At 68.8% G+C, this 11,445-nt stretch overlaps 1 protein-coding gene across 1 annotated transcript; it reads left to right on the forward strand.

Annotated features, from left to right (window-relative positions):
• Window positions 1-816: 816 nt before the first annotated feature.
• Window positions 817-7,698, forward strand: ZP1 (zona pellucida glycoprotein 1; the record flags this gene model as incomplete). Its single annotated transcript, XM_079787983.1, has 10 exons — window positions 817-1,000; window positions 1,995-2,116; window positions 2,298-2,613; window positions 2,756-2,905; window positions 3,562-3,749; window positions 3,832-3,929; window positions 5,236-5,363; window positions 5,444-5,633; window positions 5,723-5,867; window positions 7,081-7,698. 10 exons carry the CDS (start codon window positions 817-819, stop codon window positions 7,534-7,536), a joined length of 1,977 nt encoding a protein of 658 aa, XP_079644109.1. The 3' UTR covers window positions 7,537-7,698.
• Window positions 7,699-11,445: the final 3,747 nt, after the last annotated feature.

Raw genomic sequence — 11,445 nt, forward strand, 5'->3', positions numbered from 1 at the left:
GCTGAGCGGGACTCTGCCCGGCCCCGGGCCACGTGTGGCAGGAAGCCACGGGGTGACATCCTCCCAGAGGACCGTCAAGAGCGACCCCCGGCGAGCCCTGGGCTGTGCCCGCCTGCAGGTGGCCGGGCGCCGGGCTGTTCTGGACGGACCGGTTCTTAGGACGGCGCCGGATGGACAGCGCACGGAGGCCGGCACCGGGTTCCCAGCCGCCCGCAGCCCGGCTGCGGCGTGAGGCCTGGCACCGGGATGGCGCGGGGTTGGGCTAAGGCGCCGAGGCCGTCCAGCGTGAGCAACGGGAGACGTTGCCAAGCTTTCCCCGATGTCCCTCTCCTGCCCCAGGCGGCTGCGAGCTTTTGGGGCAGGGCCGTGACGCGGGCTGGTTCCGGGGCCTGAGGAATGGGGGGTAAACTAACCCGGCTGCTGCCCGCCACCCCCCTGCAGCTCAGCCCGAGGCCCCGAGAGTCTGGCTGGGCAGGGAGGGGACCTGAGGGCAGTGGGTGAGCCTGCAGGGCCCCCCCCCCCCCCCGCCATGGATCCGCCCCACAGCCCACCTGCAGCGCATCTGCCCTCAGCGCCCCCGCACCGCTCACCCACCTGAGCCGCATGAGCCCAGCTGCCCGGGGGGCCGCTCTCGCTGACAGGGCCCGGCTGGGAGGCACCTCCCCGGCCCTCCGGGCAGGAGTTCTAACAGCCCCAGCCGGCCGGCGCCCCCAGGTGGGCCCCCTTTGCCTTGAGAGCGCCCACTTGCCACCGCCCCCATATAAGGCCCGGCCTGCGCGGCCCCAGCTGGGAGGGCTCCCTGGGATCGCGGCGCTGATGGCGGCTCTGATGGCCGGAGCCTTGGCCTTGGCCTGGGGCCGCGGGTTGGTGCCGCTGCTGCTGCTGCTGGCGGCCCCGCCTGGCGCCCCGGGCCTGCGGCACAGCTACGACTGTGGGGCCGAGGGCATGCAGCTGCTGGTGCTCCCCCCGGAAGGCCGCACCGTCCGCTTCAAGGTGATGGGTGAGTGCCAGCTGACCCGGGGACCCCACGCCCTGGCTGCAGGGGGGCTGGGGTCCTCTCCCTATCGCAGGGACAGCAAGAGGAGGGGCCCCCTGCCCCGCACCCCCATCCCCACCCCCACCACACAGGGGGGCGGGGGAGGAAGGCTGGTCCCCCGGGCAGCGTCGCCGTGTCGGTCAGTCCACGAGCCACCTGGCCACTGCGAGTGCCCGCCCGCCGCTCCGGGAGGCCGGGGGCCGCTCTCTCTGAGGCCCGGTGCGGCCGGCGGGAGAAGAGGGAGGTGGGTTTCCCATCAGCCTCCACCTCTGTGAGCGGCCGGGCTTCAGCTTTCTGGCTCCTAAGCTGTGACCCTAAGCAGCCCCCTGGCCCTCAGCCCGGGCCTCACCGTCCGATGGGAGAGATGTGCCCGTGGCCTGAACACGCGGGGGCACGCCCACCCCTGAGGTGCCCTGGCTGTGCCGGGCTGACCAGCCGGTGGGCGCGGAGCAGGTGGCCCAGGTGAAGTGGCTGCGAACCCCGGTTAACCTGCAAACCCTCAGCGCAGCCCAGGTGCCCGGCGTGGGGAGGCTCCCGCACTCCCGCTCCGGCCTCAGCTGCCTCCGCCCAGGACGGGGAAGAGCGGACACAACACGCAGCCCAGGGCCGGGCCCTGCTTATTTCTCCGCCACTTTCGCTCCCACCTGCTGCGGAGCGCTGTCGGGGACCCCGAGCCTGAAAGGTCCAAGGCCAGCGGAGGCCACTGTCCCCTCACAGAGGTGGAAACTCGGACCAGAGAGGCCGAGGGGCTTGCCCAGGCCACACAGCAAGCGACTAGCAAAGCAGAGGCTGGAACCCGGTCTCCTGCTCCTGAACCGGGGGAGTCTTCTCAGCAGACCGCACCGACTCTGGCTTCACCTTCAGCCCCGGCCTCTCTCCCCCGGCCCCCCCCCGGCCTCTCTCCCGGCCCCCGGCCTCTCCCCCCGGCCCTCAGCCTCTCCCCCCTCTCCCGCTGCAGATGAATTCGGGAACCAATTTGAGGTGAACAACTGCTCCAGCTGCTACCACTGGGTTACGGCCAAGCCCGAGGGACAAGCCGTCTTCTCCGCTGACTACAAAGGCTGCCACGTGCTGGCGAAGGTGGGCCTCCCGCCCCTCTGGGGAGAGCCCCTGGGCCGGGCTGGGAGGCCCCTCAGGGACCAGGGAGGCCTGGGCACCCCCATCACTCAGTGAGCTGGTGGACGAGGGGGGACTGAGACCTGGCCATCAGCCTGGCTGCGGAGCGGCCCCCAGCTGCTCCCACTTGCCTTCTCACCTGCAGGCCGGGCGCTCCCACCTGAGCGTGTTTGTCGAAGCTCTGCTGCCCGACGGCCGTGTGGACGAGGCCCGGAACCTCACCCTGGTCTGTCCCAAACCCGCCCCCGGCTGGACGACGCCGGACGGCCGGCTGGTCCCATCCGCCAGCTTCTCACTCTCCACCCCGCACACCCGCGAGCTCCCTCCCACCGCAGAGCCCAGCGTCAGCCCCCCAACCCCTGCCTCCTCAGCCCTTGGATCGGGCCCCACCCACCCCACGTGGGCCGGCGCCCAGGGGGGCACCGTGGAGACCTGGGGAGCTGACAAGCCGGAGGACACTGGTACGTAGGACTCTCCTGTGTGCTGACCCCGGACCTATCGGGGGGCCTGGCCGCCCTTTACTGGGCTCAGGAAGCCACGCCCTCCACTTCCCTGCAAGCTGCTGCCTCGGCTCCTCCTCACGTCCTCCCCGTCTGCCGCCAGCCCTAGGCACCCGCCCGAGCCCGGAGCAGTGCCGGGGGGACTCGGGGCACATCCCCTGCTTGGCGAGAGGAAGCTCAAAGGAAGCCTGTCAGCAGGCTGGCTGCTGCTATGACAACACCAGGGATGTTCCCTGTTACTATGGCAACACAGGTACCACGTTCCACGCCCAGCCGGGTCCCACCCTCTGAACCCTGAAGCCGTAGGAGGCCTTCTCTCCCGTTCCTCCCAGAGCCTGGCCCGCGGAGACTGCAGGGCCGACCGCTGAGGGGCCACGTGGTGCCCCGGGAACCGCCCGCACGAACAGCTCCCCCTCCTCTATTTGTTAAATTATCTCTTATTTTTAACTGATTTCAGAGAGAAAAGGGGAGGGAGAAGGAGAGAGGGAGAGGGAGAGAGAAACATCCACGGTGAGAGAGAATCATGGACCGGCTGCCTCCTGCAGGCCCCCCACTGGGGATGGAGCCCGCAGCCCGGGCCTGTGCCCTGACCGGGAATCGAACCCTGACCTCCTGGTTCAGAGGTCCTCGCTCCACCCCTGAGCCCGCTGGCCGGCTGCTCCCCTAGCTTCAGATCTAGAGCCTCCGGGTGGGTGAGGAGTGAGATGGGGATCTCCCTCTCAGACGGGGGGCGACGGTTCATGCGTGAGGACCCGGGTCGGGGAGGCTGGCTCGGCGGGCTCGGCCCCAGTGGAGAGGAGAACCCGGGTCCGTGCTCCTCGGCCAGCCCCGGCGGGCAGCAGCCGCCCGGTCCGTGCCGGACACGCCTCGGCCCCGAGGCCCCGACCAGTCCGACCGCCTTTGTCCCAGCGACGGTCCAGTGCTCCAGAGACGGCCACTTCGTCCTGGCGGTGTCCCGAGAGACGGCCCTGGCGCACAGGGTCACGCTGGCCACCGTCCGCCTGGCCTACGCCCCCGCCCGCTGCCCCCCCGCCCAGGAGACGGAGTCCTTCCTCGTCTTCCACTTCCCGTTCACCCACTGCGGCACCACCGTCCAGGCAGGCGCGGGGGCGGGGGGCGGGGAGGGGGGCTGCGGGGGTGTGTGTGTGTGCGCGCGCTCACCCCGATGTCTCCCCACAGGTGGTTGGCAACCAGCTCATCTATGAGAACCAGCTGGTGTCGGACATGGATGTCCAGGTGGGACCACGGGGCGCCGTCACCCGGGACGGCAGCTTCCGGTGAGCGAGCCTCCCATCGAAGGCGGGACGTGGGCTGGGGTGCAGGGCGCGTGGGTGAGCGTAGAACGGGATTGGGGCCCTCGGGGTTCAGGTTCAAACCCTGCAGCCTGTGACCTCGGCCCAGCCCCCCTCGAGGCCCTCACTCGGCTGCTGTGAGCACCTGCCTGCGGCCCGGCCCTCGGAGCCCCGCCTTGACCCCTCCCAGGACCCAGCGCAGGGACTGGGCACCCCCAGCGAACAGTTACCCGTGGCTGGGGGCACCCTGCGCCTGGCACCACGCGGACCAACGCCCGGGTGTCTCCTCCCCACCCGGCTGCCATGGGTCTGGGGCAGGTGACTTCGCTTTAAAAAAAAAAGCCCCTAAGGACGAAGGGGGGGGGGGGGAGACAAGCTGTCGGGCTTCAGGCCCGCGGGTAGAGGAGGGAGGCAGCTGGCCAGGGTCCGTCCAGCCCGGCGCCGGGGGCTCTGTGGCCCCCCCGGGAGCAGCCGCAGCCCAGCAGGGGCCGTGGGGGCTCCAGGACCAGAGGCCTGAGGTCAGGGCATGAGCACGAATGCCTGTTAGCACCTACTTTGTGCCAGGCCCCGACCGCCTGCGGGTGTCTCCTCCAGGTCCCACCCCCCCCCACCCCCACCCCCACCCAGAGCAGCCCAGGCTCGCACCCAGGGCCCTGTCTCAAGCGGAGGGAGCGGTAGAGACTCAGCAGCGGGGGGTGGGGGGAGGTGGGGAGTGGGACGGCCAGGTGGGGTCAGCAACTCTTGCAGACACCTCGGGGCTCTGGGTGTGGCCCCGCCAAGACTGAGGGCACTCAGCTGGCGAGGGACCCTAGACCCAGCGACACGAAGGGGACGGGACCACACTGGGCGTCCTGTCACCTCCCTGACCCTGCCCCAGCCCTCGGGGGAGGGGCTACTGCCATTTTACAAATTCGGAAACTGAGGCTTAGGCTAAGCCGTTTGCTTGGGGGCCCGTGGCCAGTGCATGCTAAGTGCATGCTAAGTACATGGCTAAGAAGATTCAAACCCAGGTCTGCCCGCCAGGCTTGACTGGCAGGCAACGAGGGAGCTTCAAACGCCAGAACGAGGTGAGCGTGCCGGCCCTGAGCCCCGGGCCCGGCCTCCATCGCTGGCCCCCACCGAGAGGGCAGCCCGGCCTGAGCTGTCCCCGGGGGGCGAGGAGGGCAGAGGCGAGGCGGGGTGCCCGTCACCCCAGCGCCCCCGGTGCCCACCCGCCCGCCGGGGCCCTGTGTGTCGCGCCCACGGCGTGGACCTGGGGCGCTGACCCGGGCCCCCCTCTCGCCCCCGTCAGGCTGCAGGCTCGCTGTGTCTTCAACGGCAGCGACTTCCTGCCCCTCCAGGCGGCTGTCCTCCCGCCCGCGGCGCCCGCCTCTGTGGCCCAGCCCGGCCCCCTGCGGCTCGAGCTGCGGATCGCCAAGGGTACGTGTCCTGGGGGGCCCCCCCCGCCTTCTCCTCCGCCCCCCGGACTGCAGCCGAGGCTCACCGCCCTCTGCCCGCAGACGAGACCTTCGGCTCCTACTTCGGGGAGCGGGACTACCCGCTGGTGCGGCGGCTGCTGGAGCCCGTGCCCGTGGAGGTCCGGCTCCTGCGGAGGACGGACCCCCGCCTGGCCCTGGTGCTGCACCGCTGCTGGGCCGCCCCCGGCGCCAGCCCCTTCCAGCAGCCGCAGTGGCCCCTCCTGTCCGACGGGTGAGAGGTGGCGGCTGCGGGCTCCCCGGGCTCCCCCAGGCCCCCCCGCCTCCCCCGCCTCAGTGGTGGCCTCCTCCTCCTCCTCCCAGGTGTCCGTTCGAGGGCGACAGCTACCGGACCCGCCTGGTGGCCTTGGACGGGGCCGCGCTGCCTTTCCCGGCGCATTACCAGCGCTTCACCGTGGCCACCTTCGCCTTCCTGAACGCCAGCTCCGGCAGCGCCCTCAGGGGACCGGTGAGAAGCCCGTGTCCCGTTCTGAGCTCCCCGTGCCTGCTGTCACTGCATCCCTCGGCGCCCGGCCCGCTGGTGCCGACACGGGCTCCCTTCACCTGGTGTCCTGGAGGCCCGGCCTCAGGGCAGCCGAGGTGACGGGTGAACAACTGAGCGGGGGGCGGAATGCCATCCACCGGAGGCTGAGCCCCGTCACGCCTGACGCTGCAGCGTGTCCGCCCTACTCCGCTGGGCGTCTGTCTGCCCGGCAGCGTCTCCGGAAGGTGACACGGTGACCGCGGTGTCCTTAGGCTCCTACACGACGTGCAAATGGCACAGTGTCACCCCCCCGCTGTATAGCTCTTGTTCACTGAGCAATACGTACCTTTCACATTCACACACACAGACCTCTATTTTACTTTTTAAAAATGTCTATTGATCTCAGAGAGGCAGGGAGAGGGAGAGAGAGATAGAAACACAGTGAGAGAGAATCATCCATCAGCTGCCTCCTGCACGCCCCCCACTGGGAATGGAGCCCACAATCTGGGCCTGTGCCCTGACCGGGAATCGAACCGTGACCTCCTGGTTCCTACGTCGATGCTCAGCCCCTGAGCCGCCGCCGGGCGCCCTCTACATCTTAAACAGCCACACGTGTGTCCCATGGAGGGAGACTTCACGGGTGGCACCTGAGGGCGGCGGAGTCCTTCTCAGCTGTGAGCCTCTCCCGTCACGACCGGGGACCGAGGCCCTGGCCGCGGGATGAGGCGCTGCCCGGCCTCAGGGTGCAGGCTGTCATCTCCGGCCTCTACTCCTTCGGGCGCCGCCCTGGACTCTGTTCACAAGCGTGCCAGCCTGTCCTCCCCTGCCCTCGGGCACTGGGCTCGGGGGCCAGGCCTGGTCAAGCCCCACCTTCTCGAAACCTCTGTCACTCAGTCGCTCGGGAGCAAGACGGCCTCCCAGGGGCTCTGCAGCTGGAGGAAGGCGGGGGACAGGCCAAGGGCTGGGGCAGGGGCCCCTGCCCACCAGGACCTGGGCCGTCGGGAAGGAGAGACGCAGGGGTTCCACACGAGGTGGTGGGGGGCAGCACGCACACGCTGTGCCCCCCCAGCAGCGGCCGCAGCCTCCGTCCTGGCCCGCGGGCCCAGATGCTCCCCCGCCCGCCTGGGCCCGGGGTCCCTGCCTCGGTGCTGCGTCCAGGGCCCGAGCCAGCCCCGCCCCGGCCTTTCTCCTCCCGCAGGTCTACTTCTTCTGCAGCGCCTCCGCCTGCTCCCCGTCGGGGCTGGAGCCCTGCTCCGCTCCCTGCGGCTCCAGGACTGCCCGTGAGTCTGTGTTCTTGCATCCATCTGTCCTGGCTTCTGGGCCACTAGGGCCCGGACACCAGCCCCATCTGCCCTCCTCCCCCGCAGGACAGCGCCGGGCCGCGCCGGGCCTCGGGGACACGGCCGAGCCGCAGGACGTGGCCAGCTCTCCGGGGCCCGTGGGCTTTGTGGATTCCTACAGGCAGGAGCCCGTGCCGGGGCCCGCAGGTACGGGCCTGTGGGCGGCCCCTCGGCCTTGGCCGCCAGGGCTGTTAGCTAAGCGGGACGCTCCATGGGAAGGGCAGGAGATGTTCACTCCGTGGGGCAGAGAGAAGGCCCGGCGCGGCTGCAGCGGCCGGAGGCCACCAGGCCTGGAGGGAGGGCCGCCACCCTGACAGCCTCGCCCTCCACAGGCTCCGCCGGGAACTCGGACCCGAGGCTTCTCCTCGGGGTGGCGCTGCTGCTGGCGGCTGTGGCCCTGGTCCTGGGGGTCGGGGTCTTCGTGGGCCTGAGCCGGGCCCCGGCCCCGGGGCTCCTGGAGGGCGGCAGGGGCTGAACGCTCAATAAACGTGGTCTCAAGCTCTCTGGTGCCGGAGCAGATTCTTCTTCCTGGGAACCTGTTCCTTAGGCTGCCCCCTCGCCGTCGCCTCTGTCACGCACGCTGGGGCCAGTCGGGTTCCCCACGTCTGGACTTGGGAGGAAAGGTGGTTTTCCGGGCGGGGGAGGGGGGAGGGGCCGCAGGAGCTGGGAGTGGGCGCCGCAGGGCTCACGGCCCTGGGGCCAAGGGACCTGAACCCGCCTTGAACGAGCTGCTCCGTTCTGCTGAGCCCCCAGGCCCCAGCCCTGCCCCTGGGCCCCAGGACCAGTCACACAGGACCAGAGGTGGGGGGTGGGGGGTCTTGCTGGCCCGGCTGGTGCGGAGGAGCCAGGCTGGCTGCCCTCAGAGGCCAGGCTTCTGGCTCCAACCAGCGTCGCCACTTCCTCCCTCCCCGTGCGTCCTGAGCCTCGAACGAGGGCAGGAAGGGCTGCTATCGATGGCATCGGCTGTGAACCGAGTGCGCTTCTAGATCAGAATCACGTAACCAGCCTTTCTGGCTGTTCACACAGGCCTGCCATTTCTTACCTTGCGTGCAGTTTCCTCTGGAGGGCGGTTTACACGGTAATCTGATGGACCAAACCTATTGTTGACAATGAGTGCTGCACACACCAGCGTGTACCTCTTTGTGCCCTTTTCCTGGAAGAGCCGACTGCTGGGTCCAGAGCCGCGCCGCCGACGCCCGGGCTCTGGGTGGGCGTGGGCCTGGCCCCCACAGCCTGGCGTTCCAAACCTTCCCTGTCGATCGCAAATGGCGTTGCTGACTGAAATGGGCCTCTGAACAGAAGCCCAGCATCTCCTGGCCACACGTGAATCGCCTCTTCCCGTCTTTTGCCTGCGCCACCGAGCGCGTCTCGTCTATAGAGCGTCTCGTCTATAGAGCGTTCACTAGTTCAGGGTGGGCGTCATCTGACACACGTCCCCCGGGGCTGGCCACTGGGTTTCCTCGGGGGGGGGGTCTGTCTCTCGTGGAGGAGAGCTACGTAACGAATCTCCCCTCGAACTGTTATCTTGGAACGTGGCAGAGCTTCCCCTACCCTGCACACGCTTACAAGTGCCCACTTTTCTCGCCACACTCCCGTGACAGTGGGCGTTTCCCTCCTGTCCAGTGTATTGAGGTGCAAGGTTTTTAAAACTTGGGGATGGAGCCCGAAACCCGGGCGTGTGCCCTGACTGGGAATCAACCGTGACCTCCTGGTTCATAGGTGGACGCTCCACCCCCGAGCCACGCCGGCCGGGCAGGTAACTGGGAATCGGTATTGAAATTGTGCACAGGTTTCTGTCCTGTCGAAGGGTTCTGTTTGCAACGTGTGCAGTGGAGGTTCCCAGCTTCGCCGAGAGGCAGGGCAAGCTCCGCGTTCCTGACACGGAGCCCTCGCCCGATCCTGCCCACCTTCAACCCTCCCTCCCCCAACCGCCTCCCAGCGCAGCAGGCACCTGAGCCCCAGAGAACCTGAGTCAGACCCGATGGGGCGATAACGAACCGCTGCTGACCTGTGGCAGGAAGCAGAGCTGGGGGGGCTGTCAGGCACCTCTCTCCCTGCCCTCTTCGGGGCGGGGCCCGGGCAGCGGCTGCAGGAGGCGAGACCACGGGCTCCCGCCTGCTCCCCAGGCGCTTCCTGCCGCACCGAGCAAATGGATGGGGGTGCCCATGACACAGGCAGGAGACGGCTCCAGCTCAAGCAAAACGCAGCTCCCGCCACGGGCTCCGCGCGCAGGCATGTCTGGGGGCACATGCCACACACAGGCGCCGGCTGGCTCCGCAGCGGGAGAGGCAGCCAGCCAGCCTTCTGTGTGAGTGACAGGGCAGGCTGTCGGTACCTTTAGAACATGTGTTGCCATCATGGCTGAGACAACATGGGAAAGAAAAGGGCTTACACTCAGGACCAAAATGAAAGCACAGACGGGGAGTAAAAGCAGCGTTGGCCGCAACCTGTTCGGCTCAGCGGACTGAAGGGTCCCGGGTGCGATTCTGGTCGAGGGCACATGCCCAGGTTGCAGGCTCAGCCCCGGCGGTGTCCCCGGTGCGGGACAGGCAGAAGGGGGAGGCGGTGCCAGCGCACGGTCCAGATCCGCCCGGAGCAGGCACATCGATGCGGTTTCAGATGCCGACAGGCGGGCGGAGCCTGCGAAGCGGGGACCCCAGCCGGGCTTGCCTCCCAGAGCCCCCAGCCGCCACGCGTCCTGGAAATCGAGCGGCTCCGCAGCTTCCGTCCGTCCCAGCGGACCAGGGGGTGGTCCGTGTGGGGTCCAGTCAGACACTTAAATCTCAGCCTCACTCCCCCGCGTTTCCTGTGGCCGATGGGGCCCTGGCAGGGCTGCCCTCTGGGGCTGAGCTCAGCCTGGGGCGGAGTGGGGTGACAGGCAGGCTGCGTAACTACAGTGCCCCCCGGTGGCCGCCCTGGGCAGTGCGCCAAGGCTGACAGCAATGTGGCCACGCCCTCCCCAACAGTGGGGACACACGCGGGGCTGGGGGCCTGTGTGCTGGGGCGCTCAGGTTCACGTGGGATGCAATAAGCGCCGGTTACACCCCAATTTCCCGTCACATGCCGGGACTACGGGCTACTCCTGGGCCCGGAACACAGCCTCATGGCCTGACCACCCGGCCCAGAGCAGGTTCCCTGAGGCAGCCGAGCCCAAGCCTGGAGCCGTGGCGGCAGCTCCCCGCGCTCGGGCTGAGACCCCGCCGCCTGCCTCCTCCCTCTCGAGGCACCACGGGCTGCAGGGCGATCGTTCACCGAGGCCCGGGCACAGGGCAGGGGCTGCTTTCCTGGGCAGTCCCGGTTTTCCCAGCCGGTGAGCGTGCCGCCTGCAGGGGCCGGCACCCCGCTGCGTGACCAGCACTGGCCGGTGAGCGTGCCGCCTGCTGCATCACAGGGACTGCTGCGGCCCGCAGCCCGCCTGAGCTCCCTCCCCCACAATCCCTCCCCCACGGCACCGACTCCCCTTTCTCACCCCCCCCCCCACCCAGGTGTCCCTCCCATGCTGCACTGGGCCTGCTGGTCAAGTACTAACGACCACCCTGCCAGGCCGGTGGTCACACTGGCCCCCTTCCTGTCCCTCCACACCCTCCCCCCCCACCCCACCCCCAGACGTCCCCTCTGCCTGGCACTCGGGCTTCAGCGTGACCATCGGCACCTCAGCAAGGCCCTTCCCGACCACCCCCCCTCAAGCAGCCCCAGGCCTGTACACTTGTCTCCTGGTCTTCATGGACAGGCTGCCTCCTGCACACCCCCCCACTGGGGATGAGCCTGCAACCAGGGCAGGTGCCCTGACCGGGAATGGAACCGTGACCTCCTGGTTCATAGGTTGATGCTCAACCACTGGGCCACACCGGCCAGGCAAGAAAAGGCCACTTGCCCGCACTTCTCTCTCCCTGCCAGGCTGGGGAGGTGGGAGCACGAGCAGCATGAGACCCTAGGAGACAAGGCCCAGGCCTGCGGGGACCTGGAGACATCCTGGCAAATGGCCAGCAGGTTTGTGTTTTCTTTGATTTCTTTAAAGGGGGGGGGGGTGTAAGAGCGACGAAAGCAAAGGGCAAAGGGCTGCCGGCTTCCTGAGGGGCCGCGCCCCCAGTTCCCACCCACTCTCACCCTGAGCACACGCACACACACATGCATACACACCCAGGTCCCTGCCTCACACACGTACACACACACACACCCAGGTCCCTGCCTCACACACACACACACACACACACACGCACCCC

The sequence above is a fragment of the Cnephaeus nilssonii genome (genome assembly GCF_951640355.1).
Source record: "Cnephaeus nilssonii genome assembly, chromosome: 13".
NCBI classification, from domain to species: Eukaryota; Metazoa; Chordata; class Mammalia; order Chiroptera; family Vespertilionidae; genus Cnephaeus; species Cnephaeus nilssonii.